This window comes from Suncus etruscus, chromosome 1, assembly GCF_024139225.1.
Source record: "Suncus etruscus isolate mSunEtr1 chromosome 1, mSunEtr1.pri.cur, whole genome shotgun sequence".
Classification (NCBI taxonomy): domain Eukaryota; kingdom Metazoa; phylum Chordata; class Mammalia; order Eulipotyphla; family Soricidae; genus Suncus; species Suncus etruscus.
This window is the reverse complement of record NC_064848.1, coordinates 189,774,889-189,787,153: the sequence shown is the minus strand read 5'-3', so window position 1 is coordinate 189,787,153 and position 12,265 is coordinate 189,774,889. Positions and strand designations below refer to the sequence as shown.

General features: G+C 44.3%; 1 protein-coding gene across 7 annotated transcripts in view; it reads right to left on the bottom strand.

The window, feature by feature from the left end:
* The window catches only part of ATP6V0A1 (ATPase H+ transporting V0 subunit a1), a 78,121-nt gene that overhangs the window by 12,507 nt on the left and 53,349 nt on the right, over positions 1-12,265 (bottom strand). For 4 of the 7 annotated variants that reach the window (XM_049779061.1, XM_049779062.1, XM_049779063.1 and 1 more), the window contains exons 14-18: positions 12,106-12,196; positions 9,943-10,061; positions 6,963-7,179; positions 5,358-5,465; positions 103-210 (exon numbers count right to left, since the gene is read on the bottom strand). In XM_049779061.1, coding sequence (XP_049635018.1) covers positions 103-210; positions 5,358-5,465; positions 6,963-7,179; positions 9,943-10,061; positions 12,106-12,196 — 643 coding nt within the window. Of the gene's footprint in view, positions 1-102; positions 211-4,522; positions 4,604-5,357; positions 5,466-6,962; positions 7,180-9,942; positions 10,062-12,105; positions 12,197-12,265 lie in introns of all 7 variants that reach the window. The other 3 variants (XM_049779058.1, XM_049779059.1, XM_049779060.1) reach the window with 1 other exon arrangement.

Below are 12,265 nucleotides of genomic sequence, written 5' to 3'. Positions count from 1 at the left end.
ATCGTTAGTATTTTCCAGAAGACTGGAGCAGGGGCTAGTAGGACACAAGACTAGGATAGAGCTGAGGTGAAAGGAGAGGACACCCATGCCACTGGATCTTACCTCTTCCGCGTCCTCTGAATGGGTGGAGAGCTGGTCATGCTGAATAATCTCAGCATCCTCCTCTGTCGGTCCGTTGCCCACCCTGATCCCACCAAAGTTGAGAGTCCCCTACACAGATGAACAGAAAGAGTAGAATTTGCCTGGGCTTTAATGTGACACTCTGTGAGGTGGGGAAGGGCGATGGTTAGTTTATACAAATCTCAGAAAAGCATATATTCTAATGACACAAGCAAACCCCATGGGCTGGACAAGTAAGTAAATACAGGCCATTGTTCCCACCCCAGCCACCACTGGTTCAGCCCAGTTCCAGCCTACACGGGCCCTGATCCTGACACAGGCAGCTTTGCCTACTACACTGAGGGACACTGGCCCCACTTTGCTGAACACTACCAGGGAAATCTGCTCCAAATGGATTTTCAGAACAAGATTCTATCTGGGGGAGGCTTTAGGGCCTATGTTTCTCTGAAACTAAATAGACTTTCTTCAAGGGAAGGGAGCCAAACAACACGTGACTACAACCTTGGCTAATCTTTTAACCTCTATAAGCAAAAGGGCAAGGTCTCTACTGAGACACATGGAAAGAAAAAAGTTGTAGTGAGAGAATATTAAATGTGAAAAAAAAATTATGAAAAGCAGCTCCTTTCACTAGAAGATTCTGGTGTCTGCTGGTAACTCTGTCCTGCACATGGGCAGGTGCTGCTGGCCTTCACATCACATCTCACTTCCCCAGTAAAGGTGTTCAGCAGGTCTCCAGAAGCCAAATGTCTAAGTCAACCTGATTTGAAAGAGCTTGGGTTTAGGAAGACAAAAGGACTCTTCAGCTACAAAGATTATTAGGCCAGACAGAGATAAATCGGGGCTATCCTGCCATGGGGGAGACAAGCTGAAGTTTCCCACATCTGCTGAACCAGGGTGAGCCCGGGCAGCCAAATGAGACAACAGGTCCAGGATTTCTCTGCACAAAGGTCGTCCGGCAACAACACAAATGACTCCCAAGCAGATTTGGGCAACTAGCCTGAGATCTCTACTTGCAGCTGTGCTTCATACCTCAGTGTCTGTCTAGGCTAAAGGTCCCTTTTTTCTAGCATGTTCTCACATGCTACCTTAGAATCACCTAGAAGGCTGCATATCATTAGGCAAAACTGTTCAATTACTACTTTCAGAAATGTTAAACACTGTAGGTTTGAGATGAGGTCTGAGGAAAAACATTTTCCCTCAAAAATACTAATGTAATCATTAAACTTGATTGTCCTTCAATCTTGAAAAGGCAAATATGCATTGAGATTCATCATGAGATTCTCATGGCTGGGAATATCTATGTTTGTGACATTTTATCAAGACACATGACCAAGATGTTCTTGCTGTTACTAGTTTTGGTTTGGGGGTCATGCTCAATGGTACTCAGTGCTTACTCCTAGCTCTGCCATCATTCCAGCCCCTGAAAGGTAAGGAGTTTTTATAGGCAACTATCAAAGACAAGGAGCATCACAGCCTGGGATGTGGCTCAGTGGCAGACCTCACTGGTGTGGGGGCCTGGGTTTGATTTATTTCCTCACCGGAAATAAAAAAGAGCTACACTTTAAAACACACTTCCTAATGTGTTTTAAATATGTACCTATGTACACACATGCTTCTTCTACTAGGAAATGAGAGGAAAAATGCTGGTTTATGTAGGAATCCAATGTGGGTAGTACCTGACCCCACTGTTAATCATTCCCTTAAGGGTACTCTGGGGAGGCAAAGAGGCATTTTCTTTCAGTACTATTAACATGTTACCTAAGGCATCCAATGCATTCATTTTAGTTTTTCATATCATTGGGAAATGAAATCATGGGGCCATCTTTGTTTCTTCTTCCACTTATCGGTAACACCTTAAGAAACAGCTTTAAAGTTTCAAACTCTGGAACCATTGAAGCATCTCCAGACCATGCACATTGCCAACCCTTCAGTGCGACAAAGAGTACAGGTGACAGGAGGGGACTCCAGAGCAGTCCCGATGGGCTAGAGGGACATGGAGCCAGCTTCAGGTATCAAGGTTTCGAAAGCACAAGGCCATTTCTGATACATTCTCCAACCAGTGGCAAAGGAGACGCACAAATGGAACCTTCAGGCAGACACAAACAAGTGCCTCTTCGACTCAAAGGCAATGAGAATCACAAGAAGGGAGATGAGACAAACACAGTCGGAAAAAAAAAATAACAAAAGAAAAACTGATATACCATTAGAGACAACCAGAAATATACAAAACAGAATAAAAACAAGTATTCATGTTAACCCTGGGATCAAGACCCAGGATCCCTGTTGCAGAAAGATCATCTTAATGCATTCATGTTGCTCCTGAGAAACATGTTTAGAGAATCAGTGGGCTAAGAAGACCCTATGAATGTACAGTTTTCCAGCCTAGGACCTCTTAACATGGAGAGTACTATAGAAGATAATGTCAGGTTTACAAGCAGCAAGATCTTAGAAGCACATTTTAAATACACTCAGACTAGGAGAAATGAAGAACACATGGAAAGAATGCCAATAAGTGAACAATATGCGTTTCATATATTTTTAAAAATCTATTTCTCACAGAGAAGGAATTAGTAAGTCCCTAATTGAAAACAATGTAATAATCAACACTGGAGTAATTTCTGATTAAAAACAAATAACACTTTCAGTCTAGTTGTAGAAGGATAATAACAGCAGTTTCTGAAAGAAAGTTATCTTTCTAAATATTCTAAAAGTCTGATGCTACCAGTGCATAATAGTCCACAAGTCAATACTAATGAGATTTTTTTATTTTTTATTTTTTTTTTTTTTTTTGGTTTTTGGGCCACACCCGGTGGTGCTCAGGGGTTACTCCTGGCTATCTGCTCAGAAATAGCTCCTGGCAGGCACAGGGGACCATATGGGACACAGGGATTCGAACCAACCACCTTAGGTCCTGGATCAGCTGCTTGCAAGGCAAACACAGCTGTGCTATCTGTCCGGGCCCACTAATGAGATTTTTTTATTTTTATTTTTATTTTTTTTGGTTTTTGAGCCACACCTGGTGATGCTCAGGGGTTATTCCTGGCTATGTGCTCAGAAACTGCTTCTGGCTTGGGGGATCATATGGGATGCCAGGGGATCGAACTGAGGTCCATCCTAGGTCAGCTGTGCGCAAGGCAAATGCCCACTGTGCCACTGCTCTGGCCCCAACTTTTTTGAATTTTATGGATAAAAATAATAAATAGTTTGAATACATTTGACATTAGTATACGATTTTAGTTTAAGGATCATTTCTGATTTAAGGTTTTTGGTTTGTTTGTTTATTTGTTTTGTTTTTTGGATCACACCCAGCAGCGCTCAGAAATTGCTCCTGGTAGGCTTGGGGGACGATAAGGGATGCAGGGATTTGAACCATTGTTGGTCCTGGACCGGCTGTGTGCAAGGCAAATGCCCTACCACTATGTTATCTCTCTGGCCAATTTAGGGTTTTTGCTTGTTTTTTACTGTTATTGTTGTTGTTTTTTGAGTCACATCCAGCTATCCTCAGGGGTTAATCCTGGCTCTGCACTCAGAAATTACTCCTGATGGGCTCAGGGGACTCATAAGGAGTACTAGGAGTTTACCCTGGTTGGCAGCATACAATTATTGTTATTATTGCTCCCTCAGGGATTTTTTTTTTTTTTGGGCCTCACCTGGCGGTGCTCAGGGGTTACTCCTGGCTGTCTGCTCAGAAATAGCTCCTGGCAGGCACGGGGGACCATATGGGACACCGGGAGCAAGGATATTTTTAAGGACAAATACTGTAAAGCTGAACATGCAGAGTCTTACTGAGTCACAAGTTAGCATAGAGAGAGAGAAAGATTGAAACAGTGACTTTGATTCTTACAGCAGATGCTGAGCATACACAAGACATACTACAGAGTGGAGGCTCACAGGAACAGCTGAGGACACACAGGTTTCTGAGTGTCCTAAGAAAGCAGACATGCATGAGTCTCCACTGCAGAGAAGGGATCACATGTCCAAGTTATCAGTCTAAAGCAGAAGCCCAGGAAAATCAATCCAAGAACCACAAACCTTGTTCTAAGCTGAAAAAAATCATCTAATATATGGTCACAAACCACAAACATGGCAGTGAGTTCAAGAGCTGCCATCTTGGACTAAGCAAAAGGGGGACCCTGAAGAAAATACAACAGTCACGTTGCTTCCAGAGACATGCCTGTACTTACATCGCAGAATGACATTTAGCAGACCAATGGTAAAGATGATCTCAAAATCTATTCCTAAGAAGTGGAAATCTTTTCTGGCATCATCTCAACGAGTAACAGGGACACTTCCCAAGGGTGCACGTGTCCCAAGTTCTCAATCTGGTTAAAAAGAGCTCGGCTGCACTGTTTGCCACCTCTTCAACCCAAATGTGACGGTTGGTTGCTTTTAAGTCACTCACTGTTGCAGCCGCTGCTGCCTCTACTTCTAGTGCCTGTTGGCTCGGGGTTGGGCTGACTGGGGCTTCCACGGGTTGCCCTTCCTGATAGTGAATGGAAGAAAACAGGAAGGGAGAAGGAAACGAAAGAGGGCGAGAGTGAAGGGGGAGACGAATGGAGGGCAGATGGGAGGATGAAGATGATCAGAGAAGGGAGAAGGAGGGTCTTGTAACTCAGCTGTTGTCCAACAGGAGTCATAATCTAACAGCCATATGAGAGTCATGCAACAAGATGTCCGGGGGTGTTTTCACAGGCAGTGTCGTGTTACCGCATAGCCGGAAAGGAACATGTATCAATTTAGCTGTGTGTGCACAGAACTCATATGCATACATAAAGTAAATGCATGTATGTATGCTGCTTTTTTTAAAAGGAAAAAAATACAATGGGGCTTTAAACAGAATCATTTTCCTGGATAATTTGGTCGGTGAAGCATCATACAGTCTCCTCTTAAAAGACGATGTCTCAGCATCAGGCCAGTGGCTATTAGGCAAACCACATGAACGGGCTCACCCAGCCACAGTTTTTGGTATGACTGATGAGACATCCAGACAGGCCCAGGCCTGGATTTTGCTGAGCACAGGCAAGAGCAAAGGATGACCGGAAAAGGTCAAAACCTATCATTTGTTCTCTGCTCAAAGCTAAATGCAGATGTCCGAGTACATGTTTCTGTTCTCAGCTGGCTTACATGCTGAGTGAGATCTGACACAAATCCACTGTAAGGGTTCATTATCCTCAATCAGTCACTGCCTTGATTGTAAAATACATTCTAGTAACTTTTGACAACAGAAATGCGCTCACCATATGCTTCCTCCTCAAATACTGATGGCGAAGGATCAGTGGTTTACATAGCAGCATCCAAGGTACACACAGTAGCGCAACCACTACCAGAAAACATTGAATTCCTTTCTGCAAAGGACAGGTACATCACAACAAATAGATCATGAGCTTCCAGTGCCAGTGCATATATCCCTTCCACCCCACGCCCACAAAACTCTTATTTTACATTTTTCTTTGGTTTTCAGGCCATATCCAAAGGTACTCAGGGCTATCTCCTGGCTCTGTGCTCAGGGATCACACCTGGAGGAGCTTGGGGGCTCATATATGGTCCAGAGATGAAATCTGGGTAGGCTGCATGCAAGGCCAGTGCATTACCTACTGTATTGTTGTTTTTTTTTTGGGGGGGGCCCACCCAAATAGTCCTTTATTCTCAGTCTATGAATATTCAGTTTTTTTTTTTTAAATAGCAGATGTTATTAAGTAGCAAATCCCAGAATCTACCCATAGAATGAAATAAAGTTTTCCCTTTCTGGAAATAGAAATCATAGTAGTAATACACAATTCCAATGAAGAGATGGGCTGCCTTGAGAACTGGATTTTTTGGCTGAAAATCAAATGGTCCATAAAGGTTTTTGTTTGTTGCTTTTTATTTTGGGGGTATTTTGGGGGTAACACTGGCTGTGCTCAGGGCTTATTCCTGGCTCTGCACTCAGAGATCACTCCTGGTGGTACTTGGGGACCATATGGGGTGCTTAGGATCAAACTTGGGTTGGAAAGGCAAACACCCTACCCACTGTACTATGTGGCCAGAAAGGGATATTTGGGGGGGGGGGTTGGGTCATTCCTGGCAACACTCAGGGGTTATTCCTGGCTTTGTGCTCAGAAATTGGTCCTTGCAGGCTTGGGGATTATATGGGATTCCAGGGATTGAACCTTGGTTGACCACATGCAAGGCAAATACCTGCTATGCTATTGCTCTGGCCTCAGAAAGGGATTTTTTTGTTTGTTTGTTTGTTTTTGGGCCACACCCGGCGGTACTCAGGGATTACTCCTGGCTCTCTGCTCAGAACTCACTCCTGGCAGGCACAGGGGACCATATGGGATGCCGGGATTCGAAGCACCATTGGTCCTGGGTCAGCGCTTGCAAGGCAAACATGCTACCACTGTGCTATCTCTCTGGCCCCAGACAGGGATTCCTTTTTTTGTTTTGTTTTGTTTTGTTTTGTTTTTTTGGGTCACACCCAGTGGTGCTCAGGGGTTGCTCCTGGCTGTCTGCTTAGAAATAGCTCCTGGCAGGCACGGGGGACCATATGGGACACCGGGATTCGAACCAACCACCTTTGGTCCTGGATTGGCTGCTTGCAAGGCAAACACCGCTGTGCTATCTCTCCGGGCCCAGGGATTTCTTAAAAAGGCTTTGAAAAGGATCACAGCAAAATCTTTTTTTGTTTGTTTGTTTTTGGGCCACACCCTGTGAAACTCAGGGTTACTCCTGGCTATGTGTTCAGAAATTGCTCCTAGCTTGGGGGACCGTATGTCCTAGGTCAGCACAAGCAAGGCAAATGCAATATCTGTCTTTCTGACCTAGGGTAAATGCCTGACACCATTCTACCCAGATTGACACACCTGTCCAGAATACAACATAGGAACGCCAGTGTCCTCATAGGAGAAGAGAAACATATTTATAAAATGGATCAGAAGGCTTGGTGCATCCTTGGACAAATGAACATCATAGGCTGTCCACTTGAAAAAAATAAGGATAACCAAGTAGCCAAACAGAGAAGTCATGAAGATCATTTCCGGAATAAAGCCAAAATAGATATTGAGGGGCTTCTTAAAATACCTATGAAGGAAGAAAGAGAAAATGTAAAAGGGGAGCAGCCCAGGGCCATTTCTATACCAAGTAGATCTGACTTAACATTCCTCAATTCCTGGTTAGGGGATTTTCCCCGGTTGTGCTCTGCAGCCCACTAGGGTTATTCCAAGGTGGTGCTAGGCCTAACTCAGGACCCAGAGCATGCAAGACACGTATTCCAGCCCTTAAGCTATCTTCCCAGCTCCTTAATCCTTTATTTTTTAATAATTACTTTATTTAAGCACTGTGGTTACAAAATTGTTCATGTACTTTTCCCACCACCAATGTCCCCAGTTTTACTCCCTTCCACTCCCCTGCCTCTGGGGTAGGTATTCTCTCTCTCTCTGTCTCTCTCTCTCCTTTTTGACACTGGTTTTCACTATTGCTAATTGAAAGGGTACTATGCATATCATACATATCACTTTATCCCCTTTCAGCACCCACTTCTTGTCTAGAGTGATCAGTTCCAACTGTCATTATCATAGTGAGCCCTTCTCTACTTCCCTCACTCACTCACTGCTTTTTGGGGTAAGCTTCCTACCATAGACTGGTCCTCCTGACTCTCATCTCTATTGTCTCTGAATTTTTTTGGGGGGGGGGTTTGGACCCAGTGACACTCAGGGGTTACTCCTGGCTATGTGCTCAGAAATTATTACTAGCTTGGGGGACCATATGGGATGCTGAGGGATCGATCCATGGTCCATCCTAGGTTAGCACATGCAAGGCAAATACCCTATCACCTGTGCCACCGCTCCGGCCCTGCCTCTGATTATTACCATACTATTTGTTATTTTTCTTATATCCATAAATGAGTGAGATTATCCTAAGTTTATCCCTCTCCCTTTGATTAATTTCACTCAGATACAAATTTCAAATACAAATTTCATGACTTCATTTTTCTTAACAGCTGCACAGTGTTCCATTGTGTAGATATACTATAGTTTCTTTGGCCACTCAAATATTCTTGGACAGTAGGCCAGCTCCTCAAACCTACGTTTATCACTTCAGGAAACAAAAAACAAAGGGCAGCGGAGATAATCACAATTACCTGTTATTTCCAAAAGTTTTAATTGTTGATAGCTCTAAAACGATCCCTATAATTTCCCATGACAGATGCACTGGAAAGGTTGTGTACATTCTGTGACCATTGTACAGAATTTTATATGGGTGGGAGGGAAGTAACTCATCAGTATTGATGAAAATTGCACAAGGCTTTGTTTCAAAGCTCTTCACTGTAATTGTAAATTGTTAAGGCACCAATATTAATAAAGCCTCACTGAAGAACATAAGTTATATAAAAAAAGAACTAAGTTATAGGGCTGCAACAGTGGCACAAGCAGTAGGGCGTTTGCCTTGCATGCACTAACCTAGGACAGACCTTGGTTTGATCTCCCGGTATCTCATATGGTCTTCCCAAGCCAAAAGCAATTTCTGAGTGCATAGCCAAGAGTAACTCCCGAGCATCACCAGGTGTGGCCCAAAAACCAAAACCAAAAAAACAAAACAAAATAAAACAAAACAAAAAATACCCCAAAACTTAAGTTACATAGTTACTTTTTTTTTTTTTGAGGGGGGCACACCTGGCAGTGCTCACTCCTGACTCTGCCATCAGGGATCACTCCTGGCAGGGTTTGGGTATCATACAGGATGTCAGGGATTGAATTTGGGTCATCTGCATGCAAGGCAAGGGCACTACTAGCTTTAATTTCTCTACAGTCCCCAAGATTCTTCTTTTTTTTTTGGTTTTTGAGCCACACCCGGTGGTGCTCAGGGGTTACTCCTGGCTCTCTTCTCAGAAATAGCACCTGGCAGGCACGGGGGACCATATGGGACATCGGAATTCGAACCAATCACCTTTGGTCCTGGATCGGCTGCTTGCAAGGTAAACGCCGCTGTGCTATCTCTCTGGGCCCCCAAGATTCTTCTTGTAACTTTCTTTAATTTGGGAGGAGGTACATCAGGCGGTGTCTAGGGGCACAGTGCTCAGAAGCTGCTCATGACAGCTGCATGTGGTGGAGGAAAGATTAAGAGGTGCCAGCAATTGAACTAGGGGTTCCTACATGCAACACATATACTCTAGTCCTTTGAGATATTTTCCTGGCTCCTAAAAATACTTTTTAAAATGCTGAACAGGGGGCCAGAACGGTGGTGCAAGCGGTAGGCCATTTGCCTTGCACATGCTACCTTGGACAGACTGCGGTTCCATTCCCTGGCATCCCATATGGTCCCCCAAGCCAGGAGCGATTTCCGAGTGCATAACCAGGAGTAACCTGAACATCACTGAGTGTGCCCCCCCCCCAAAAAAAAAAACCAAACCTAAAATGCTGAAAAGGTTTGGAGTTTGTTTGTTTGTTTTTCTTTTTTCTCTTTTCGATTTTTGGGCCACACCTGGTGGTGCTCAGGGGTTACTAATGGCTCTACACTCAGAAATTGCTGCTGGCAGGCTCCAAGAACCATATGGGAAGCCAGGTCAGTTGCTCAGTCATGTGGAAGGCAAATGCTTTACTGCTGTGCTATTGCTCTGGCCCTGTTTGGTTTTTTTTGCCACATCTAGCAGTGCGCTTGAAGCCAGAGCTGCACCTGGAAATGCTCAGTGGGTAATATGCCATTAGGGTACAAACTCAGGGCTTTACACATGCTCAAAATGTAAAACATATCTGACTTTGCGTTCTCAGTTATTAACCCTACCCAAATATTCCTTTAGACACCAGCATTAACTATGCACATGCTAAGATAAAAATGGTGACTCACATATGGTTGAAAAAGCTCAGGCTTACTCCAAACATCATATGAATGATACCAAGAATAACAGACATCTTCATCTTGAAGGAGTTGAGGAAGGTGAGTTTATTGGTGGCAATATTCCAAATCTGTCACAACCAAAGCAAAAAGATGTTACCACTAGTTCTTTTTTTTTTTCCTTTTATTTTTTTTTTTTTGGTTTTTGGGTCACACCTGGCAGTGCTCAGGGGTTATTCCTGGCTCCAGGCTCAGAAATTGCTCCTGGCAGGCACAGGGGACCATATGGGGCGCCGGGATTCGAACCGATGACCTCCTGCATGAAAGGCAAACGCCTTACCTCCATGCTATCTCTCCGGCCCCTTTTTCTTTTTCTTTTTCTTTTTCTTTTTGTTTTGGGGCCCCATCTGGCAATGCTCAGAGATTACTCCTGGCTCTGTGCTCAGAAATCACTCCTGGCAGGCTCAGGGGACCATATAGGATGCTAGGGATTGAACACGGACTGGCCATGTGAAAGGTAAATGCTCTATCTGCGGGGGCCGGGCGGTGGCGCTGGAGGTAAGGTGCCTGCCTTGCCTGCGCTAACCTAGGACGGACCGCGGTTCGATCCCCCGGTGTCCCATATGGTCCCCTAAGAAGCCAGGAGCAACTTCTGAGCGCATAGCCAGGAGTAACCCCTGAGCGTCACAGGGTGTGGCCCAAAAACCAAAAAAAAAAAAAAAAAAAAAAATGCTCTATCTGCTATGTTATCACTCTGGCCCCACCACTATCTGAAATAAAAAACTATTACTCACTTGTGCTTTAAAATTTTTCTTTTTATTATTATCTTTTGGTGTTTGGGGCCACACTGGTGGTGCTCAAGACTTATTCCTGGCTCTGGCCTCCAAAACAAAATAAAACAAAATCTGAAATCCAAAGGAAAGAGCTATCTCTGGCTTGTTATAACATCTGCTAAAAAATAAACCCACATTATATTAAACAGAAGTAAATTAAACTTGGAAAGATTCTTAAGAAATAAATCTTTCCTTAGTGAAGGCGATTAAGTAGTCACCTCTGAAAGCAACAGACCAATTGGGTACCCAGAGACTTTGAGGTCTAAAAAAAAACCTCCCTCTGCCCGCCTCAAAAAAGAAAGACCCTGAGGTGTCTTCTGCTTTTTCTGGACAGATACAGCAAGGTTTAATATATTAACTAAAACCTGAACTAACTTATTCTTGATCTATGCTCAGGGATCACTCAGGCAGGGTTTGGGTGACCAAAAGAGATGCCAGGGATTGAACCCAAATCAGCCACATGTAAGGCAAGCTCCTTATCACTGTGTTACTGCTCTGGTCCCCTAATAACCTTTTTTGATTTGTTTCTAGGGGGGCCACACGCAGCTACGCTCAGGGGTTACTCCTAGCTCTACACTCAGGAAGTACTCCCGGCAGGGCTCAGGGGACCATATGGGACATCAGGAATTGAACTGGGGTCAGCTGTGTACAAGGCAAGTGCCCTATTCACTGTACTATCTCTCTGGCCCCCCTAATAAAATTTTTTTTTGTGTGTGTTTTTTGGGTCACACCCGGCAGTGCTCAGGGGTTATTCCTGGATCCAGGCTCAGAAATTGCTCCTGGCAGGCATGGGGGACCATATGGGGCGCCAGAATTCAAACCAATGACCTCCTGCATGAAAGGTAAACACCTTACCTCCATGATATCTCTTCGGCCCCTAATAAAAATATTTTATTTTTAGTTTTGGGTCATACTTGATGACGCTTATGGATTATTCCTGACTCTGTGCTCAAAAACTACTCCTGGCAAGCTTGGGATGTCAAGGATTGAATTTGGGTCAGTCACGTGCAAAGCAAATGCTTTACCCACTGTGCTATCACTCCAACAACCCTTTATCTTCACTTTAATCCTCTGACTTCAGGGTCATAGTTGGGAAACCTAGTATTAGACAGCTTGTAAAGAAGCTCTCTTGGGGCCGGAGAGATAGCACAGTGGTAAGGTACTTGCATTGCATGCAGAAGGATGGTGGTTCGAATCCTGGCATCCCAATTGGTCCCCCCCCCCCCAGCCTGCTGGAGGGCAATTTCTGAGCACAGAGCCATGAGTAGCCCCTGAGTGCTGCCAGGTGTGACCCAAAAATAAACAAACAAACAACAACAACAATAAAAAGAAGCTCTCTTACTGGATCAATGCCAAAAGGGTAAGGTCCACCAAAAACTCCACGGATGGCTGGGTCTAGCTGGAGAACAGGGCTCCCTCGGAGCGTCTCTTCCCTGCCAAGTCAGGAGAAAAGCTGCTTTTATTTTATTCTCAGGAGAGGGAAACTTTTGGGGTTCTGGGCA